Consider the following 21,557-nt stretch of genomic DNA (forward strand, 5'->3'; position numbering starts at 1 on the left):
GAGAGAAAAGGTAAGAAAATTAGTGGACCGGCTCCTAAGTTCTAACTTCCAAATAATAGGAGTTCCAAAAAATAAGAACAGAAATGGAAGTATAATCTGAACCCTAGGGGTCAGCAAATGATAGCCTGTGGACCACGTCAACCTAACTCCCCAGTTCTGGAAATCAGGTTTATGGAAATACAGCCGCATCCATTTGTTTATGTGCTATCTGTTGCTGCTTTTGCACTAGAACAGTAGAGTTGAATAGTTGTGGCAGAGACTGTGTGGCCCACAAAACCTAAAATATTTATTATCGGGCCCTTTACAGAAAAAAATTTCTGACCCCTTATCTGAACACTTGAAGGAAATTTCTAGACATCAGTTTCTGGGTTGGAAGGGCCCACTTGGTGCCTAGCATACTGGATGACAGATGACCCACATCCAGGCATATTACTGTGAAGGTTCAGAGTCATGGGGCAGAAGTTCTAAAAGGCTCTAAAGAGAAAATTCAAGAATCGTTGTGCTATTGGACCTTTCAGCAATAATACTGGAAGCTAAAAGACAGTGATGCTATTGCAGTAAAAATCCTAGTGGAGGCTGGACATGGTGGCTCAAACCTGTAAACTCAGCACTTTGGGAGACAGAGGTGGGATGATTGCTCAAGCCTGTGAGTTTGAGACCAACTTGGGCAATGTGACAAGACCCTGTCTCTATTTAAAAGAAAAAAAATCCAACAGAAAATGATTTCCATCCTAGAAGTCCATACATAACCTGAGAGGAAAGATGATTTAGTACAGAAAGGAAAAGTGTGGCACGTTGTTTGGAAACAGTAAATACTTTAAAAGTATATAAACCCAAAAGAAGGCTGCAGGCACAGTAAAGTGTCTAATGGGGGCAGGATCCTCATTTAACAGGGAGATCAGTAGAAAATGCCTCCAAGTAAATGTAAAGAAGTAGCAACAAAGCAAACTCTTCAACAGCCATTGAAGAGTGGCTGTTTCTAGGGATTGGAAAGGGCAGAGTGGGTTAGGGCCGGTACTGCTGTTCCTTTAGGACAAACTTGGTAGAACCATTTGACTCTGAAACTTTGACAAACATAAAAGCTAAATTACATAAGTGACGAAATAATCTACTTCCTTATTAAAAGAGGTTTAAGGAAAATCATACTTGAAAATTCCTTATCAGAGAGAAGCTAATTTTTTTTTTTCTTTTGTAAAATAGCCGAGTTCAACAGGGGAACAGAAGACTAAACCCACCCAGAATAGTGTTCGGGAACTGAGAGGGCTTGGGCTTTCCCCAGATCTGGTAAGATTTCCTGATTTCTGGTTTCAATGTCATCTCTTATGTCTTGTTAAGGTCACTCCTTCATGACAGACAAGACCTCTGTCTTGTTGGCATGCTTTTGATAATTGATGGTGGAGAGAACAAGATTCGTGCTTTGAACTGGGGCTTACTTTGCAAGGTGTTCTTTCTTGGTTCGAGTTGGGTCTTGTACTCCCCAGGCCTTATTTTTCCTCTCAGTCCCTTTGTTCTCATTTTTCCTTCTACCTGGGAACACTAATGGAGGAGAACCCCAGTGAGCTCTTTAGTTCATTATCTTTTCATTTGTACCATCATTCTCTTAGTTTCTCCATTTTGGCATTTAGGGATTTTGCTTTGAAACAGGTCATAATATTTTCATGGATTATGTGCCTGGTGCTTAGAGTTAACGTTTTTGTTCATCTTAACAACGTGTTGTCTGTTTTTTCAATCAGGAAAATCCCGTACTTTCACAATCTTTTCCTTCTCTCTAAGCCATTGTGTTCTCTACTTCTAGGTTGTATGCAGGTGCTCAAATCCACTTGACACATCAGTGAAAGAGAAAATATCGATGTTCTGCCATGTTGAGCCTGAACAAGTGAGTAGAAATTCCATCTCTAATAAGTTGTTTTTTGCTTTGAATTGTCCTAAAGCCTCTTGATCAGTTTTGTGAGACTTGTGTTACTTTCTAATTAGAGATAGTGGGGCTGTTCAGAAGAACCAATCACCATTGGCTCTGATTTGCCACACCCTGCCTCTCCTGCTTCCCCGAACACACTTGTATCCCTCCTGCCACTTCTCTGAGCCTCCTTGTATTTCATGCTTCAGCTGAGTGGAGTATCTTTCTATTCCCCTAGTACCCCTCACTCTCCCTATGATTGTACTTTTGCACTGGCTAATTTCTGTTAAGAACCCATGTCTCTCTCTCCCTGTTGGTCTGGCAGTCTCCTACTCACTTTCATCCTTCAGGGTCTACCAAAGACATGGTGTTGTCTGAGAAGCTTTAACTGCCAAACTCCTGGCCCTCGGCCCTCGTGGTTAACTGCGTCCTTCTGGGTTCCTGTGTGGTGTCTCCCGTATGTTGCCGGTGGGCCCATCTTTGTGGGGGTGTGGGTGTGGGTGTGTGTGTGTGTGTGTGTGTGTGTGTGTGTGTCTGTATCTCTCCTCACAGACTCTGAGCTTCTGGAGGGCAAGGGCCACCTCATTCAACTTATGTTTCTGGTGCCTGGTGTCTAGGGTGTTGCAGGCTGTCACATAGATTTTAGTGTTTTTGTTACTGTACCTATGGTGCAGGAAATCCAAAATTGGAACTTGTAATGTATCTTAAGGGTGGTGCTTAGTATGGAAATTCTAGTGGTGTTACATTCAGCTTGTAGCTTTGGCCAGGTTTTAGATATTTCTGTCCTAACAAGTGAAGGAAATTCAATTCTGTAGCAGAATAGGTTGTCATTAAAATTGTTCAATTTTTTGTTGTTGTTTTGAGACAGAGTCTCGCTCTCACCCAGGCTGGAGTGCAGTGGTGTGATCTTGGCTCACTGCGACCCCCATTTCCCAGGTTCAAGTGGTTCTCCGGCCTCAGCTTCCCGTGTAGCCTGGATTACAGGCATACACCACCGTGCCCAGCTAATTTTGTATTTTTAGTAGAGATGGGGTTTCACTGTGTTGGTCAGCCTGGCCTCAAACTCCTGACCTTAGGTGATCCACCCACCTTAGCCTCCCAAAGTGCTGAGATTACAGGCATGAGCCACCGTGCCTGGCCTTTAAATTATTGGCTATTAAAATATAACAAATATTTCCATATTAAAGTTTCAAGTTTTTGCCTTTTTTTTTTTTTTTTCCCAAGATGGAGTTTTCACTCTTTCACCCAGGCTGGAGTGAAATGGAGCGATCTCAGCTCACTGGAACCTCCATCCCTTGGGTTCAAGTGATTTCTCCTGCCTCAACCTCCTGTGTAGCTGGGATTATAGGTGCTCGCCACCACACCCAGCTAATTTTTCTATTTTCAGTGGAGATGGGGTTTCGCCATGTTGGCCAAGTTGGTCTCGAACTCCTGACCTCAGGTGATCCACCTGGCTAGGCTTCCCGAAGTACTAGGATTACAGGTGTGAGCCACTGCACCCAGCCTTTTTATTTATTTATTTATTTATTTATTTATTTATTTTCTTTTAAGAGACAAAGTCTTGCTCTGTTGTCCTGGCTAGAGTACAGTGATGCTGTCATAGCTTACTGCAGTCTGAGCTTAAGCAGCCCTCCTGACTCAGCCTCCTGAGTAGCTAGGACCATAGGTGGAAGGCACCATGCCCAGCTATTTTATCTTTTGTAGAGATGAGGTCTTGCTGTGTTGCCCAGGCTAGTCTTGAACTCTCTGGGCTCAGGCAGTTTTGCTTCAGCCTCCCAAAATGCTGGGATTACAGGCCTGAGCTGGCATGCTCAGCCTTGCTTATTTTTTTAATCGGAATGTTTATCTTACTGAATAGACTTGATATAGTCTGAAAACAAGTCTTTTATCAGGTATGTGATTTGCACATATTCTCTCCCAGTTTGTGCCTTGTCTTTTATTTTCTTTCTTTTTTTTTTTTTTTTGAGATGGAGTCTTGCTCTGCTATGCAGACTGGAGTGCAGTGGTATGGGTCTCAGCTCCCTGCAACCTCTGCCTCTCGGCTTCAAGTGATTCTACTGCCTCAGCCTCCTGAATAGCTGGGACTACAGGTGCCCACCACCATGCCTGGCTAATTTTTGTATTTTTAGTAGAGATGGGGTCTTGCCAGTTGGCCAGGCTGGTTGTGAACTCCTGATCTCAGGTGATCCACCCATCTTGGCCTCCCAAAGTGCTGGGATTACAGGTGTGAGCAACCGCACATGGCCTTCATTTTCTTAATAATGTCTTTTGAAGCACAGACACTTGAAAATTTCGATGAAGTCCTATTTGTTTTCTTCTTTTATGGATTGTGCTCTCACTGTTGTATCTGAGAACTCCTTGCTTAACCAAGGTCATGAAGATTTTCTTGTAAATGTTTAGTTTTAGGTCTTCCATGATCTATTCTAGGTTAATTTTTGTGTATAGTGTGAGGTAAGAGTTGAAATTTTTGCATGTGGATGTGGCTATCCACTTGTCTCACTCAGCCCCATTGTTGAAAAGATTATCTGTGGATACTGTTCTATACTTTATAAAAATAAAGGTACTTTATAGATTTACTAATCCATAAGTTGTTTAGATTTGTAGCTATTCATAATTGTTATTATGAATTTATTAAAATTACATTTTCTGATTAGATACGGTCCATGTATAGGCACCCTGCTGATTTCTGTTCATCTATAGCCTAGCAGCCTTCCTAAAATTCTGTAGTACTGATTGTTTCCCTGTAAATTCTTTTGGTTTTTATGGGTAAGCAGTGATACTGTATGCATTGTGGCAACCGCTGCTTGTTTTCTAGTTCATTTTTTTTTCTTATCTAGTGGTAAAGGCTAATGTCTTAAGTACCATTCTGGCCTTGTTCTGGACTTTAAATAGTATGCATTAATATTAATCCATATGATGTTTACTGTGTGTTTTTATATTACCACATTTTCTCTAATCTTAATTTACCAATAATTTGTATTATGAATTTGGTTTTGATTTTTTTTTTTTTTTTTTTTGAGACGGAGTTTTGCTCTTGTTACCCAGGCTGGAGTGCAATGGCGTGATCTTGGCTCACCGCAACCTCCGCCTCCTGGGTTCAGGCAATTCTCCTGCCTCAGCCTCCCGAGTAGCTGGGATGACAGGCACGTGCCACCATGCCCAGCTGATTTTTTTGTATTTTTAGTAGAGACGGGGTTTCACCATGTTGACCAGGATGGTCTCGATCTCTTGATCTCGTGATCCACCCACCTCAGCCTCCCAAAGTGCTGGGATTACAGGCTTGAGCCACTGCGCCTGGCCTGGTTTTGAATTTTTATCAGGTCTGCGTCTATTGAGGTAATTTTTTTCCTCCTTAATCTATTTTCTATTTATGTGGTGAATTCCAGTGTTAAATTTTCTAACGCAGTAGTTCTCAAACTTGACTGCACACTGGAATCACCTGGGGAGCTTTAAAAATGCTGATACCTGCCTCCTACCCCCAGAGATTCCAATTCAAGTAGTCTAGGGTGCAGCATGGGCTTTGGACCTTTTATAAGCTCTGAGTGATTTCAATATGCAGCTGAGTTTGAGAACCACTGTTCTTAGTTAAGCCATTCATGGGTTTGTGGACATGATTTTTCAAAACTATATTTGTGGTTTGGATCATTATTTTTTTGTTTGTTTTTGTTTTTTGAGACAGGTTCTGGCTCTGTCACCCAGGCTGGAGTGCAGTGACGCAGTCTTGGCTCACTGCAACCTCTACCTCCCAGGCTCAAGTGATCCTCCCACCTTAGCCTCCTGAGTAGCTGGGACCATAGGCTACCACACCCAGCTAATTTTTTTGATGTTTTTTTTGTTTTTTGTTTTTGTTTTTGTTTTCTTTTGAGACAGAGTCTCACTCTGTCACCCAGGCTGGAGTGCAGTAGCACAGTCTCCGTTCACTACAGCTTCATTCCTCCCACGCCCAAGTGATTCTTCCACATCAGCCACCCCTCAAGTAGCTGAGACTACAGGCACATGCCTCCATGCCTGGCTAAATTTTGTATTTTATTGTAGAGACAGTGTTTCACTATGTTGCCCAGGCTGATCAAACTTCTCAGCTTGAACAATCCTCTTACCTTGGCCTCCCAAAGTGCTAGGATATAAGCATAAGCCATCTTGCCCAGCCATGAATTTTTTTAAAGGACTTTTGCATCCATGTTCTTAATAGATTGGCTACATTTTTCTCTATTCTTGAGTCTGTTTTAGTAATTTATCTTTTTTTAGAAAATTGTCCTTTTTTGTTGAGATTTACTTGGGGTGGCTGGCAAAATATTAAAGAAATATTAGGAAAAGTTATACATTAGTCTCAAGCCTTTTGGAAGGATGAAAAGTTTTATTGGGACAGGCTGAAGGCAGCCAGTCCATTAAGTTAGGGGAAGATAGGAACAATACAATAAGAGGCTTTCCCAGTTTACGTCTGTTTACCCCACATCCCTTTGTCTCTGCTCCGTTTACTCCTGTAAACTTTGTGCTGGATGGTCCTCTCGGGGAAATCAAAGGAGAATTACTGTTAATAGTGTTTACTCTGGGTCTGGAACCTAAAGCTTTTATCATTCTATAACCACCCTTTTAACCATGTTAATTACCCACAAGTGTGTTAACTTAAAACATCTGTTATGACATTTTTTACTAAATAATTATAACAATGGAGAAGGAGTCTTGGTCAGTTGGTTGCATTTCGACTTCTAAAAGCAGCCAACGACCATCCCTGTCCCACTTAAATCACTGTAATGTAAGAGCGCATTTATTCATCAGTCATCGAGTCAGGGTCTGCAGGCCAAACCTCCACAGGTGGTGGTCAATGTCTTACTTTTTTCTGTTTTCAAATACATAATATTTTCACAAGGATCCATAGCTAGTCGGAGGCTGTAAGCCTGGTAAGTTTTGCTTTTATTTAATAACTTGCTTTTTTCTAAACAGGTGATCTGTGTCCACGATGTCTCATCCATCTACCGAGTCCCCTTGTTGTTAGAGGAGCAAGGCGTTGTAGATTATTTTCTTCGAAGACTTGACCTTCCTATTGAGAGGCAGTCAAGAAAAATGCTGATGAAATGGAAAGAGATGGCTGACAGGTTTGCCTGCAATGAGGAGTTGGGAGTGCTTTCCTTCTTTCTCGCTTTTGTAGGCTGGGGAAGCTGACACTAGCCCTAGCACTTTGCATTTCTGCCATCCATCCATTCATTAGAAGGGCCTTTGTAGTAAGAGAGGTTCAGAAAGGATCTTAGCTATTATGTAGCTATGGCACAGATGAGGAGGTCTGATGGGGCCGGGCCAGGCCAGGTGCTGGGCCTCTAGACACTGAGTTTGGGTTGTGTCTTAACACGCTTGTCTCTTACCAACTAGATCAGTGCAGACAGGTGTCCTGGTGGCAGCAGGTGAGTGTACATAACCCAAAGCCCACACGAGTGGCTGACGATGGCTGGAGCACTCCTAGGCACCACCCCAGAGATCTGAGCTATGTTTGGGAATGTGTATCTCACCCCACACCAGAAAGGGATCACATTAGAAAGGGGATGTGTTGCTGCTCACACCACTGCATCCTTTTAAGGCTCAGTGATGCTGTCACATCCCTTCAGAGATCTTCACTTCATGTCTTAGAGCAATGGGCAGGCCTTATTGTAGTTGCAAGATCAATATGATGACTTAGAAGCATTTGGGGAGGGCATACTGATTCCATTGCTCTGTGCTGATTGTTTTTCATTTCGACATTTTTCCTCCAGTCTTTGCTTACACGTAGCTACCAGGATGATATAGTTTTATCACCTTTTTTCATAAAAATTATAAGCATTTTGCTGTTAATATATTTTACAATGAAAACTTATTGAGTGTGGACTTTTCTATTTTGTGAATGTCCCATAATTAATTCGACACTTGCCTTCATAACATTAATTCTCATGAATTGTCTGTTAATGTCTGTTAATATTTTTGCCCTTTGGTAGGAAAAAAATTTTCTGTAGGCAAATTTGAGATTTTGAAACTGTCTCTTCGTAAGTTTCAAAACAAAAACAAAAAACTTACTTTCTTTACAGAGCCTGCCATTTTGATCTGAAAATTGCTTCCTCTTTACTAGTCCATACACAGAACTCAGATAATAGCCATTCCTGTTATGGTCTTCCCAGATATGTTTTTGGTTTTTTTTGGGTGGGCGGTTTTTTTGAGGCAGGGTCTCAAACTGTTGCCTAGGCTGTAGTGCAGTGGTGCAGTCAGCTCACCATAACCTCCAAATCCTGGGCTCAAGATCCTCCTGTCTCAGCTTCCCAGAGTGCTGGGATTATGGGCATGAGCCACCACTCCTGGCCAGACATTTTTTTTTCTCTTGAAATAGCTATTTTGGTCTCATGATAGTGCGTACCTTCTGAGTAACTGGGTGTTTCTTGACGTTTGTTTGATAGATATGATCGCTTGCTAGAGACCTGCTCTATTGCCCTTGTGGGCAAATACACGAAGTTCTCAGACTCCTATGCCTCTGTCATTAAGGCCCTGGAGCATTCTGCACTGGCCATCAACCACAAATTGGAAATCAAGGTAAGGAGGGTGGCACAGGTACAGCGGACCCATGAGCAGAGAAGCAGTCTGTATTCTGCTAGGTGCTGTGTTATATCTGCTTTCTGGTTTTGGAGCTCAGAATTACTTTTTAAGGAATTGCTTTTTAGGGATTAAAAAGATGCGTGGTTGCTTCCTGGCTTTGAGAAGACAGTAGAGCATTTTCAGGAATTAATGAAGAGGAGAGATGACTAGAATAGGGGGTGAGAGAGACTGAGTGCTTGGCTGTGACTGTCAGGTAACCAAATGAAATGTGCTATTTAGGAAATGGGGGCTGCTGGTGGGCCATGGGCATACTGCACAGTTGACAGCTGGAGGCTCTTGGAGACTTTGTTGGCACTTGGGCTGCCTTTCCTAACCTGTGCTTCTCACTTATTGCAGAATGGGAATGACAGTATTCACCTCATAGAGCTGTGAGGTTTCTCTGGGATGTGTGGGGCATTCAGTAAGTGGTAGTTACTATGTTCTGGTCTGTCCCATGGTGGGCAGCAGCTGAGCCAGTGGAATGCTGGGGCATGGCCCTGCTTGTCTATGGGTGGCCGTAGAGTCTCATGATTAAGAGCATGGATGCCTGAGCCAGGTGACCTGGGCTCAGATTCTGGCTGTGTCATTTATAAACGGTGAGACCTACAACTTAACCCTCATTGTGCCTCAGTTTCCACATCTTTAAAAAGGGATGGTGATAGTGCCTTCCTCCTAGGGTTGTTATAAGAAGTTCATGAATACAAAGTGCTGAGAACTGTGCCTGGCATGTGGTAAGTGCTATGTCAGCTGTCCTTGAAAACCCTCCCTTCTGCCTGTCCCCTTTATTCCTTTTCCTCCCAGCCCATCGGCTGGAGCTTTTCAGGAGGAGTTGAAGGCCAGAGGTGAAGTTGGGGCTCAGTGCTGAGGTTATTAACCCAGCCCCATGTAGCTGTTGCCACACTGGGGTTTGCTTTCTGCTTCCCAGGTGTTTCTCAGCATGAGAATTTAGTTTGCTCTGTGCTCCTGGACAGGTTCCTGCAGAATGGCCTGTTGTATGTGTTTTAAGAATTTAAATCCCATGACACAGCCCAGACTTATCATTTGCTAGTTCTTTCCATTATTCATGTATTTTATCCACTTGGAGTTAGTCTGGCTGCCATGTGTTTGTTAGGTGGCAAAGGCTAAGAGATGGATGAAAAGGCAACAGTCTCTGCATTTAAGAAATATTGAGTCTCGTAGGTAGGAAGGGGGCACATATAGGAGAGGGTGAACCTGTCGTGGTAGACACATGAGGAAGACAAACTTCCCCATGGAGGAACCCCAGGGTGGGTTGGGTAGGATGGAGAAGGCTTGGGAGGGGCATTCCTGTTAGAGTAGGTAGAGCACATCCAAGGGCTTGGAGATGTGGAACAGTTGGGAACTCTTGTGGATGGAAATTGTGAATTGGAGGCTGTCTGGAGACAGGCTGGTAAGAGCCTGCTCACAATTCCACGAACTGGGCCAAATCTGGGTCTTACCCTCAGGTCCAGGGAAGTAACTGCAGGGTTTAGGAAGGAGATTGTAGAAAAATGATGGACACCTTAATTTTAAAAGTGGGCAAAAGATTTGAACAGACACTTCCAAAAGAAGATGCAGGTGATATACATGAAAAGGTGCTCAACACCTCTAATTGTCAGGGAAATCAGTGCACTTGAAGTCACACTGAGATAGTGACGCATACCTGCTGGAGTGTTAGAGACGATGTGGAGCTCACACCTTGCTGCTGGGGGTGTAAAATGGCACCACCATGTTAGAAAACAGTCTGGTGGTTTCTTACCAAGGTATATGTGTGATCCAGTAAGTCCAATCCCAGATATTCACTTGAGAGACTTGAAAACATGTCCACAAAAAAAGATTTTTATTCAATTGGACAAATTATTCCTAATAGCTGAAATCTGGAAAAAACCCAAATATTTATAACCTGTCAGTGGATAAATTTGTTTATATATAGTACAAAACCACTCAGCAATGAAAACGAACAAACCAGGCTGAACACTGTGGCTCATGCCCATAATACCAACACTTTGGAAACCTCTGCTATGGGAGGATCGCCTGAGGCCAGTAGTTTGAGACTAGACTGGTGAACATAGCAAGACCCCATCTCTGCAAAAAAAAAGCTAAAAAAGAAAAGGAACAAACCACTGATAAATACGGCAACATGGATAAACCTCAAACATACTAAGCAAAAGAGGCCAGACACAAAAGGTCACATACTATGTGGCTCTATGTGAGGTTCTGTAAGAGGCAAAACAAATCTGTGATGATAGAAATTGGATCTGAGGTTTGGGGTAGGAGGTAGAGGGGAAGACATTCTGGGAAGATGGTAACTTAACGTTCTTTTTTAAAAATTTAATTTAATTTTTTTTTTTCTGAGATGGAGTCTGGCTCTGTCACCCAGGCTGGAGTGCAGGGGCATGATCCCGGCTCACTGCAACCTCCACCTTCCAGGTTCAAGCAATTCTGTCTCAGCCTCCCAGGTAGCTGGGACTACAGGTGTACACCACCACACCTGGCTAAATTTTTTTTTTTTTTTAATTTTTTATTTTTAGTAGAGACAGGGTTTCACCATCTTTTTAAGACTCATCTTCAACTCCTGACCTCAAGTGATCCACCCGCCTCCCAAAGTGCTGAGATTATAGGTGTGAGCCACCGTGTCCGGCGCGTTAACTTAGGTTCTATATCTTGATTGGGGTGGTGGTCACACCTTCATGTGTATGTTTGACAAAACCCTTCAAAGTATGCACTTAAAATGCTTGTATTATTTTATTGTATGTGTATTATGCTTCAATACAGTAGAAAGAAAAGATAAAAACCCACAAAAACTAGGCAGAAGATGGGCTGGGGAGAGTGTCATTGAACAGAAAGCCCACTAAAGCCCGCTGCAGAGGCTTAGCTGAGACCAGATCCTGAACAAAGTAGAGCACAGAGAGAGAGAGAGATTTGGTAGTTTAATGATTTTGAAGTAAATTGTTGTGTTTAAAAACCTCATATTAAAAAAAATTTTGTTATTAAATATATTAAGATGAGTCAAGCCAGAATTAAGAAAGAACATTGATGATATTATTGAAAAATTAAGAAGGCACAGCCTGAAGTCATGAGCCTGCTTCTTTCCTCCCTTGTCTGAAAAACATCCAGTATATAGATTCTACGGACCTGGAGCCCAATACCTCGCGAGAGGAGCCCGTGCGTTACCACGAAGCTTGGCAGAAGCTCTGTAGTGCTCAGTAAGTAGAGTTCACTGCCTTGGGTTTCCAGGGTTTTTTTGGTTTTGTTTTAATGAAAAAAGTCGTCTGCTTTCCTGTGCCAGTGGTAGGTAATCGACTTGTTAAAATATGTTTTAATTATTGAAAAGACTACATGCTGTCTGATTTAATCCTTAAAAAATGCAGCTTATCAATATATCATTGGATCTAAAAATCTGTTCTAATTTTGTTGATAATGTTTGCTATATGCTTCTATTGATGAGGCTTATTTAATGATTTTTCGTCCAGAACATTTGATGAGTACCCATCAGTAGAGTCTCATAAATTGTTTTGGCAGCTGTTATTTTTAATAGTAAAACATAAGCAGGAATTTCTGGTTTACTAGAACAGTTGAATGTTACGGAGGTATATACTTCTGAGTCTCTTGGTAAGTATGGCACACAGAGCTGATGAAGAAAGGCCTCCTTCTTAGGAGCATTTTAAGCCAGTAGGTAAAATACATTGTTTATATTAATAGATATATATTTAAAATTATGGGCCGGGCACAGTGGCTCATGCCTGTAATCCCAGTACTTTGGGAGGCTGAGGCAGGAGACTTGCTTGAGCCCAAAAGCTCAAGACCAGTCCGGGCAACATAGGGAGACCCTGTTTCTTCAACAGAAGCAAAAACAAAACTAGTTGGGCATGGTGGCACATGCCTGTGGTCCCAGCTTCTTGGGAGGTCAAGGCTGTAGTGAGCTGTAATCACACCAATGTACTCCAGCCTGGGTGACAGTGTGAGACCCTGTCTCAAGGAAAAAAAAAATTATGAACAACTCTACCAAAGATAGTGAGTGCAGTGGCAGTACTGCAATTATGTATACCATCTTTTTCACTTGCAATAAGCATGTTCTTATGTTACTAGGAAAAGCCCGTAGTTTTGTATGCAGTTTCTAAGTTCATAGTGTTTATGGACAATTCATTGTCTCGATAGCACAATGTATGGAGTAATTTCACAGCTTCAGTGTCTTGCTAATGGCTCTTTAGGCGGTTATCGCAAGCTGGACTGATAGAAAAGGGAGTTGTCTTGTGGTTTGTTCTTTTGTGCAGTGGAGTGCTGGTTCCAGGAGGATTTGGTGTTCGAGGAACAGAAGGAAAAATCCAAGCAATTTCCTGGGCTCGGAATCAGAAAAAGCCTTTTTTGGGTAAGGAGCTCTGCAGTGCAGTCTTTACTCAGAGTAGGAAAGAGTTGGGGAAGGTGCCACGTGGGAGCCTATAAACAAAGTGGAGGGATTACTGAAAATTGCTATCTTTGTGGATAGGAGCCCAAGTAGAAGCCTTCGTGTTTCTCTTTGGAGATGAATCCAGTCATTTAAAATGGAAAGCTTATTTATCCTTATGAGCTACGTGTAGATGTCATGGAATTTTGAGAGAATGAACTGTGAATTAGGAAATCCTGGCCATTTAATGAACCCAGCTATTTGCAGAACATGTCAGGTTGAGTTTTATATCCGCCTCACTTGGCACAACAGCTGACTGTAATTGGGCAAAATGATTTTGGATGCCTCCTGGTACTGTACATTTTAGTAATTTTCAGCTTTGTCAATTTTAAATAAAAACTTAATGGTAGAGGATAAGAAAACTTTAAGAATTTTAAAGTACTGAGGCTAGACATAGTGGTTCATGCCTGTAAACCGACCACTTGCAGAGGCTGAGGCAGGAGGATTGCTGGATCCCAGAAATTTAAGGCTGTAGTGAGCCAAGATTGCTCCACTGCACTCCAGACTGGGCAACAGCAAGACCCTGTCTTGGAGGGGAAAAGTAGCAAACAGAATATTGTTTACTTCTAAAATCAGATGATTTTGCAAATCAAGAATTTTCACGTACCTTACACACAAGTTTTTGAAATCTAATACAAGGAAAGTGTAACAGCAGAGGGTACTTGTTCATAGCAGGAAGTTATGAGTTTGCGATTATAATTCTCTGACTAAAGGGCACAAAGGACATTGCAGAGGCTGGTGGGAAAAGTAGGAGCTGTCTTTTCAGTGGAGTGTTGTTTGTTTTTCCCCCGACTGGAAGGCGTTTGCTTGGGAATGCAGTTGGCAGTGGTTGAATTCTCAAGAAACGTGCTGGGATGGGAAGGTAAGTGTGCATTAAGACCCTCATTCAATTCCCGCTTGCGTATTTCTGGAGGATATGAGGCCTGTTGCTGCCTGGATGATCAGGAGCTATGGAGAGGGGAAGGCCTGGGTTCCAAGCACCTCATGCCATGTGGTAAGGGGGCTGCCTTGCTTCCTGAGGAACAGTGCAGCTCCTCCACGCAGGAAGGAGGGAGTACAGCCAGACTCTCTCTTTTGCCTTATGCCGCTGCATTTCCTGTTGTTGAGATTCTGTCTCTTTGATCACCATGGCCACCATCCTGAAGCTGGTGCCTGGAGAGAAGTCCTTGTCCTGAGTGAGGCTTTGGGCAGTTATTATGAACCTGGGCTCTGTAGCTACTGAAGCTGGGCTCAGATTCCGACTTTATCACTTATAAGTGATTTTTAAGCAAATTACTTAGCGTTTATGGGCCTCTGTTTTTTCTGTAAGATGGGAGTAATGATGGTACATACTTCACATGGTTATAAGAATTAAGGGAAATAAAGTATGTAACAGTCTCTAGCAGTGCCTGGAAAATAGGAAGTGCTCAGATAATATCAGCTCTTTGCCTGGCTGTGTATTACTGTGTGACAGACCTCCCTAAAGCTCCTGGCTCCCAACAGCAGTGACTTCTCATCTCTCAGTAGTCTGTGGGTTGGCTCAGTATCTGAGATCGCATGCTCCTGCCTTGCATTCATCTGTGTACCAGCCCAGCAGGGACATCAAGATGGTCTCTCCATATAGTAGCTCATCATTCATTATTCCAGCCCAAGCTTCCTCACACATGGCGAGCAGCTGGCTTCCAAAATGACAGGCCTACTGTGCAGGCACTTATCAGGCCTGCTGATGTCCCATTGGCCAAAGCAAGTCACGTGGCCAAGCCCCCAGTTGGTGGGCATGGGGAAAACGTGTGAGGACTGAGCATGCTGTATTGGGGCCACCGATGGAATAATCCACCACAGCCCATTTAGTTACTTAGCCCACCCGACAAAGAATAGATTTTCAGAAAGACCTTGTAAATTCTATGGAAAATAAAGTAATCTGAAGGAATGTAAAAACAGTTTGACTTTATAAAGTGTAGGTGACTCTTCAGTGGCCAGCATGTGGTTAGGGCTGGTTTTATTCACTTTTCCCTGAGAGGCTGCTTCACAGTGACGTGGGGGTGTGGCTCATTGCGTGCTGGCTTCTGAGTCCTGGCAGGCACTGTCTTATCACCCACCACCCAGAGCTGGCTTTCTGGGCTCCCTGGATCCTTCAGAGCCCCAGACCAATGCCTCTCACTCAGGTTCCCAGATGGGTAGGTACCTTGGTGATGAGCTTACACTTCAGTTGAGAGTGGACCCTGGTTCAGGCCAGGAGGGGAACAGTGCCCAGCATTCACATAGATCCAGACTCGGTACCAGGAACTTGGTCCTTTGCCGTTTGGTCTTTAGTGGTTTTGCTTTGGTTAGACGGTCAGTTCAATGAAGGATAGAAGGGTTGTTGAGTGGAAATCAGTTAATTTCTGACTGACTGAGCTTTTGAGCGAAACAGTTGACTAGGGCATTGTATTAGCTGCTGATGGTGAAAAAGTATAGAAGAAATAGTACTTGTTCATCTTTGAGAGACAGTGTCTGAAACATTCAGACAATGTACAAACTTGGCCGGGCATGGTGGCTCACGCCTGTAATCCCAGCACTTTGGGAGGCTGAGGTGGGTTGATCACTTGAGGCCAGCAGTTCAAGACCAGCCTGGCTAACATGGGGAAACTCTGTCTCTACTAAAAATACAAAAATTAACCAGGTATATTGGTGTGTGCCTGTAATCCCAGCTACTTGGGAGGACAAGACATGAGAATCTCTTGAATTCCTGAGGTGCAGGTTGCAGTGAGCTGAAACTATGCCACTGCACTCCAGCCTGGGTGACAGAGTGAAACTGTCTCAAAAAAAAAAAAATACATATATATATGTGAATGAACTGTCATAGGTTGGGCACTATGGCTCACACCTGTAATCCCAGCACTTTGGGAGACTGAGGTGGGTGGATTACCTCAGGCTGGGAGTTTAAGGCCAGCCTGACCAATATGGAGAAACCTGTCTCTACTAAAAATACAAAATTAGCTGGGCGTGGTGGGCACATGCCTGTATTCCCAGTTATTCAGGAGGCTGCGGCAGGAGAATCGCTTGAACCCAGGAGGCGGAGGTTGCGGTGAGCTGAGATCATGCCATTGCACTCCAGCCTGGGCAACAAGAATGAAACAGTATCTCAAAAAAAAAAAAAAAAAAAAAACAAGAAACAAAAAACTGTTATAAAGATGTAGTATTTAATTATTTAATTAAGAATTACTAGGTCATGCCATTAGTTCTGATTTCCCATTTTGTACTGACTGACTTTCCAGAGAGTTAACAGACTTAATGGTAAACAAATTTACCTGTGTGTGTGTTGAGTATTTTATGTCTTAAAAATGCTATATTTATTGCCAGCCTGGTGGCTTGTACTTGTAATTCCAGTACTTTGGGAGGCCAAGGCAGGAGGATTGATTGAGCCCAAGTGTTTGAGACTAGCCTAGGCAATACAGGCTCTGTCTCTACAAAAACAAAAATATTAGCTATGCGTGGTAGTTTGACCTGCTTGGGAGGCTAAGGCTAGAGGCTTGCTTGAAGCTGGGAGTTCAAGGCTGCAGTGAGCTATGATCGCACTGCTGCACTCCAGCCTGGACAACAGAGTGAGATCTTGTCTGGGGGTGAGGTCAGGGGGATGCTGTCTTTACTTTTTGTTCTAATCACTGATTTTAAACTGAGGGGGGAAATAGCCTTTAGAGCTTAGCAGTGAAACTATTAAACAATCGCTTTTGTTTATAACTATTTTTGTAATAAGTATTTTGGTATTTCAGATGCCAATTCTACAGAGTTTGACCCTAAGACCAGTCATCCCGTGGTGAGTCCAGTGTTTGAACCTCCACAGGGGTTAGAAGGGTGTGGAAAGGTGTTTGTGAACATGATTGATGTCTAGAGACAGGAAGTGAGACCGCTTGAGTCCATCCCAAAGAACCCAGAGGTCTTGGGCACTCAGACCTACCAGATAGGAAAACCTTTTCTTTTTCATTATGTAATTCCTTCCTAATCTTTCCAGTTGACCACAGAAAGTTTTTAAGACAGGTACCAGCCCAGACAACCAGAGGGGATTCCTGATTAAAATTATTCTCCATCCCTGCTCCCCTCAACTCCTGGAACATGGCATAGATACTAATAAGAGACCCTGGCATATGTACTTCTCTGTGCCAGCCATTGTTCGCACCACTTTCATGTGTATATTGTATGTTAATTTGTGGGATCCCCAGCCACAGTCCTGGGAGATGTGCCGGGATGGAGCACTGGTTGGCTGAACTGCATCCAGAGCTCTTCCAGGCTGGTGTATCTCATGGTAGCTCTCGTGCCAAGGGCGTGTGGCATTCTCAGCCCTCACTGTTAGGCACATGGAGGAGAGACGATGCCTTTATTTACCTTGGAATTCCTAGCCCAGGAGGGAAGGGCACTTACCTTTTTCAGCATTCAATAAACGTGGATGCCTACTATGTGCTGGGGCTGCCCTTGTCACCATGGACACCGTGCTAAATGACATGGACAGCGTTCTTGATCTCACAGCACTTAGCATCAGTATGTGTTTGTTGACCTGAAATTGAACTTTGCTGATACTAAGGCCTCAGGAGTGGACCAGCAAATGTTTTGAAGCATGGGGCTTCGGGGTGGGGAGGAGCAGGGCACAGAGGAGAGCCTGGAGGTCAGAAGGTGCCTGGGAACACTGGACTGAGAGGTGGACTGGGCCATCAGTGTATGGCCCACCCGGTCTGCAGATGCTTGCTCAGCTGTGGGGTGCTAGGCCTGCATCCCTTGCCTTGGAGGTGTCATCAGGCTAGCTGGAGCAACAGACATGTTATCACACATCCAGTCCATGTCTGTGGTGCTGTATGTCTTTCTGAGGATGCGACGCTTACTGTCCACAGTGCTGGGGTGGGACTAGCCTGGAGAGGGGCTGCTGTGGTCCTGCATGCAGATCAGGAGGACAGGCTGAAGGACGGAGCCTCCACCCAACTGAGGTTATAGAAGCCAACTGGGAGGCATTTTCTTCTGTGACAAAATGTCTCATAAGGAGGGCCTGGAGAATTAGAGCCTACTCACAAGCCTTTTCCACCTATCCCAGCCAAGGAGGTTTCTCTCCCAACAAGCAGAGTTCTGTAGTTGGTGTCTGTTTTCTGAACATCTCCAGGTCATAGACATGCCAGAACACAACCCAGGGCAGATGGGCGGAACCATGAGGCTGGGCAAGAGGAGAACCCTGTTCCAGACCAAGAACTCAGTCATGAGTAAGAGCTGCCTCGCGCTGGCCCAGCCTTTGGCTCTGTGTGCCCAGGACACGTGTCTTAGGGTGGTGCCATGGCTTCGAGGAACCAGGCTGGCTTTTTTTTTGGTTTCGTTTTTGCTTTTGAAGTTCTTTCTTTCTTGTCTTATTGATGCCCTTTTAGGATGCACCGTAATAGCCAGAGAAACAATGTAGGTCTTAGAAAGGCCACTGGTAGTGCAGTCAGACTCCTAGGCATGTGCGCCTCAGCAGAATGAGACAGTGAGGCTACATTCATCCTTATGGGTTACTTTCTTATTAAGACCAACCATATAAATTACTGATGTTTGGCAATTTTTGTCACACAAAAATAGCAAGTTCATATGATTCAGCCTAAACAGATTCTGTTCTAAAAAAGTACTAATAGGTGCTGAAGGTTTAGGGTAATTTTGGGAGGAAAATATTTAAGAAAAGGACTGTTACAGAGATTTCCTTCTTGTCTACTGGGAAAATCCCCCCTGTACCATATTAGCAGACGCGCCCTCGTGTCTCTCCCCGTGTTCTGTAGCAGCATAGTTGGAGTCACTTGAGTGTGGGATCTTTCTCTTCTCAACTCTAATGTTCTGTGGATTTGGGGATCTTGAGGCACCCATGAAATGAGTCAGTAAAGCAGCCCATTCGCAAATGCCCTGCTTGTTCACATGTAGCCACTGGGGGCTGATGACCTTTGATGACTGCATGGTCATCAGAGGTCATCTCTGTAGTTCTTAAAATGCCTCCTGTCCCCCGCGCTCCCAGAGCCTTGCCGTTTCATACATCCTGATTTGTTTTCCAAGACAGTTTTCTAGCAGCAAAGTGCCCATACTTTGCAATCATGTGTTTGAAGGGGTAGTGAGAGTCTGTTTCTGTTACGGTTTTCTTCAGTGTTGTCAGAAAGAGTCAGAGCCCAAGAATTAGTCTAAACTGTGCTGTTAAGAGCAGGTGACCTTAGCAGATTCATAGAAACAGCCCTCTAAAGACCTGGCTACATAGATGATGAAAAGTAAAGCGGGAAGCAGGACGCCTTTGTAATGCATCATCCTGTGAGATCAGAATTCTCTACATCTGGCCCGTTTGTCTTGCCAGGGAAACTGTACGGAGACGCAGACTATTTGGAAGAGAGGCACCGCCACCGATTTGAGGTAAGGATTCCAGCTTGTTCTTGGTTCTCTGGAAAGCTAGTGAGCTGAGAGACCAGCAGAATTATTTTCCATGCCTCAACAGGTGAATCCAGTCTTGAAGAAGTGTTTGGAAGAACAAGGCCTGAAGTTCGTTGGCCAAGATGTTGAAGGAGAGAGAATGGAAATTGTGGAGTTGGAAGGTGATTACTCAGGCAGTTGTATTTAATGGAAAACAGTAAATTTTTCTTGGCATATGGGAAACTATAAACATGTGATCTTGTTGCTCCTGACCTAACAGAATTAGGAAGCAGCACTGAGGTCTGGTGAGGGAACGAATCTTGATAAACGAGAGGTCTGGACCCTGGAAAGTTATTTCTGGTCCATGGCCTTCCTCAGGGAGGCATTTAACTTCTGGCTGTAGTTTCTTCTCCTCCAAAATGCTTGGACTTGGTACTAAAGCCACTTCAGCCCTCACCTGAACTGCATGACTCAGTCTACAGAAGTCCTAGGAGTCAGGGTCTTGGGTGGGACCCTGGAAGGAGGCCTTCAGCCAGGAGGAGACAGAACAAGCAGTGCTGGAGAGAGGGTGTCAGATCACGCATGATTTGAGATTACCTTTACCTAGATTCAAATGAGAAAGTCATTTTCAGATTATTTTAGGGCCTTTGGAAACATGAAACATTTAACTAGATTTTGTTCTTGTACACTTTGTGCATCACCTTCACAATGAGGCTGTTTTCTTTTGAATCTATTTCAGATCATCCCTTTTTTGTTGGGGTTCAGTACCACCCTGAGTTCCTGTCCAGACCTATCAAGCCCTCCCCACCATACTTTGGCCTCCTCCTGGCCTCTGTGGGGCGACTCCCACATTACCTCCAGAAAGGCTGCAGGCTCTCGCCCAGGTAGGCACACTGTTTGCTTCAGTAATCCGTTCGTCTTCTCTAGTCCTTTAGATGATCAGTGATTGATTACAGCAACACATCAGTCAGTCATAAGAAAAAAAAAGCCGTAAGTGCCTGGGGTGAAAGTTCTTGTCCTTTCCCAGAGCTGCTCACGGTGCTTCTCCGGCATATTGGCCAGGTCCCCCTTTCTGCAGCATCTGAGCTCTGGTGGTGCTGACTGGATCACCCTTGGCATAGGACCCTCTGGTTCATGTTAAGGGGAACTAGTTTTCTCAGGAAGTAAGCCACAACCCGGGTAGGTTTATGCCCCATTGTAACCTTCATCCAGAACTAGTACTCAGAGTTGGTGGTAGGGTATGTGACTGAAGTATAAATGGAATGTTTATCTTTCGTAACCAGGAGGAGGAAATCCTTCTGCAGCTTCTTGCTAAATATATTATGTAGCAAACGGTCTGTCTGATTTCTGCCATGTGCACACAAGTGTTCCTATAGGAACCGTGGCTACAAAAACAGGATATAAAGTGAGTTTTTGGTGGGAGACGATGAATAAACCATCTGAATTCTACAGGGACACCTATAGTGACAGAAGTGGAAGCAGCTCCCCTGACTCTGAGATTACTGATCTGAAGTTTCCGTCAATAAATCATGACTGATCTTGCAGCGTAAGTGGTATTTTAAAGTTTTAGTTTAAAAAAAAAAAAAAAAACACGGTGATAACACACTGCAATTGCAAGACCATCATGAAAGTTTAGGGCTGAAAATCTTTATCTGCCAGAGAATGAAAGTGGTGGGGTCTTGAATGTAATTCATAGGTGGAGAGAGAAGAAAAAGGAAGTGGTGAGGTGAGTGTGGGTATCACATGGGCAGTCCTTCCTTCAGGTCGCAGTGCACCTCCCAGTCCTGCCCTGGGAGACACAGTCACTGGGCAGTTGTCTCATTACTGATTACTACATTCTGGTGCCAATCTGACCAGTTCTGGGGGGTCACCCTACTGTTTGATGTAGCTATAAATTTGGAGATCTTGAAGCAAGGGACAGGTATGACAATGGCATTTGTCATTTCTGCAGAGCCTCAGGTTTTCATCAGGAAGTACTTTAAAGCTGACACTGCTTAGAGAACAGTTTCTGTTGATTGCTGCTTATTCTGGAATTCCTTCTACATCAGAACAATTGTCAAACAGACATCGAATGTTTGTCTTTAGTGACAGGGTTTGAGGTTCATAAAGTGCAATAACTGTGGGCACTGCTGCGAATCGTAAATATCCTTTAAGATAACTGCCTTGGGCTGGACACAGTGGCTCATGCCTGTAATCCCAGCACTTTGGGAGGCTGAGGCAGGCGGATCACGAGATCAGGAGATCAAGACCATCTTGGCTAACATGGTAAAACTCCGT

At 43.9% G+C, this 21,557-nt stretch overlaps 1 protein-coding gene across 2 annotated transcripts in view; it reads left to right on the top strand.

Moving 5' to 3' along the window:
- CTPS1 (CTP synthase 1) overlaps positions 1–21,557 on the top strand; it is a 34,024-nt gene that overhangs the window by 10,619 nt on the left and 1,848 nt on the right. For both annotated transcript variants that reach the window (XM_010347522.2, XM_074380629.1), the window contains exons 6-18: positions 1,201–1,284; positions 1,796–1,876; positions 6,839–6,990; positions 8,311–8,443; positions 11,600–11,688; positions 12,757–12,851; positions 13,726–13,788; positions 16,658–16,701; positions 18,031–18,127; positions 19,228–19,283; positions 19,366–19,462; positions 20,020–20,164; positions 20,733–20,826. In XM_010347522.2, coding sequence (XP_010345824.1) covers positions 1,201–1,284; positions 1,796–1,876; positions 6,839–6,990; positions 8,311–8,443; positions 11,600–11,688; positions 12,757–12,851; positions 13,726–13,788; positions 16,658–16,701; positions 18,031–18,127; positions 19,228–19,283; positions 19,366–19,462; positions 20,020–20,164; positions 20,733–20,817 — 1,221 coding nt within the window. In that variant the 3' untranslated portion in view covers positions 20,818–20,826. The remainder of the gene's footprint in view (positions 1–1,200; positions 1,285–1,795; positions 1,877–6,838; positions 6,991–8,310; positions 8,444–11,599; positions 11,689–12,756; positions 12,852–13,725; positions 13,789–16,657; positions 16,702–18,030; positions 18,128–19,227; positions 19,284–19,365; positions 19,463–20,019; positions 20,165–20,732; positions 20,827–21,557) is intronic.

Source organism: Saimiri boliviensis, chromosome 11 (assembly GCF_048565385.1).
Source record: "Saimiri boliviensis isolate mSaiBol1 chromosome 11, mSaiBol1.pri, whole genome shotgun sequence".
In the NCBI taxonomy this organism is placed as follows: domain Eukaryota; kingdom Metazoa; phylum Chordata; class Mammalia; order Primates; family Cebidae; genus Saimiri; species Saimiri boliviensis.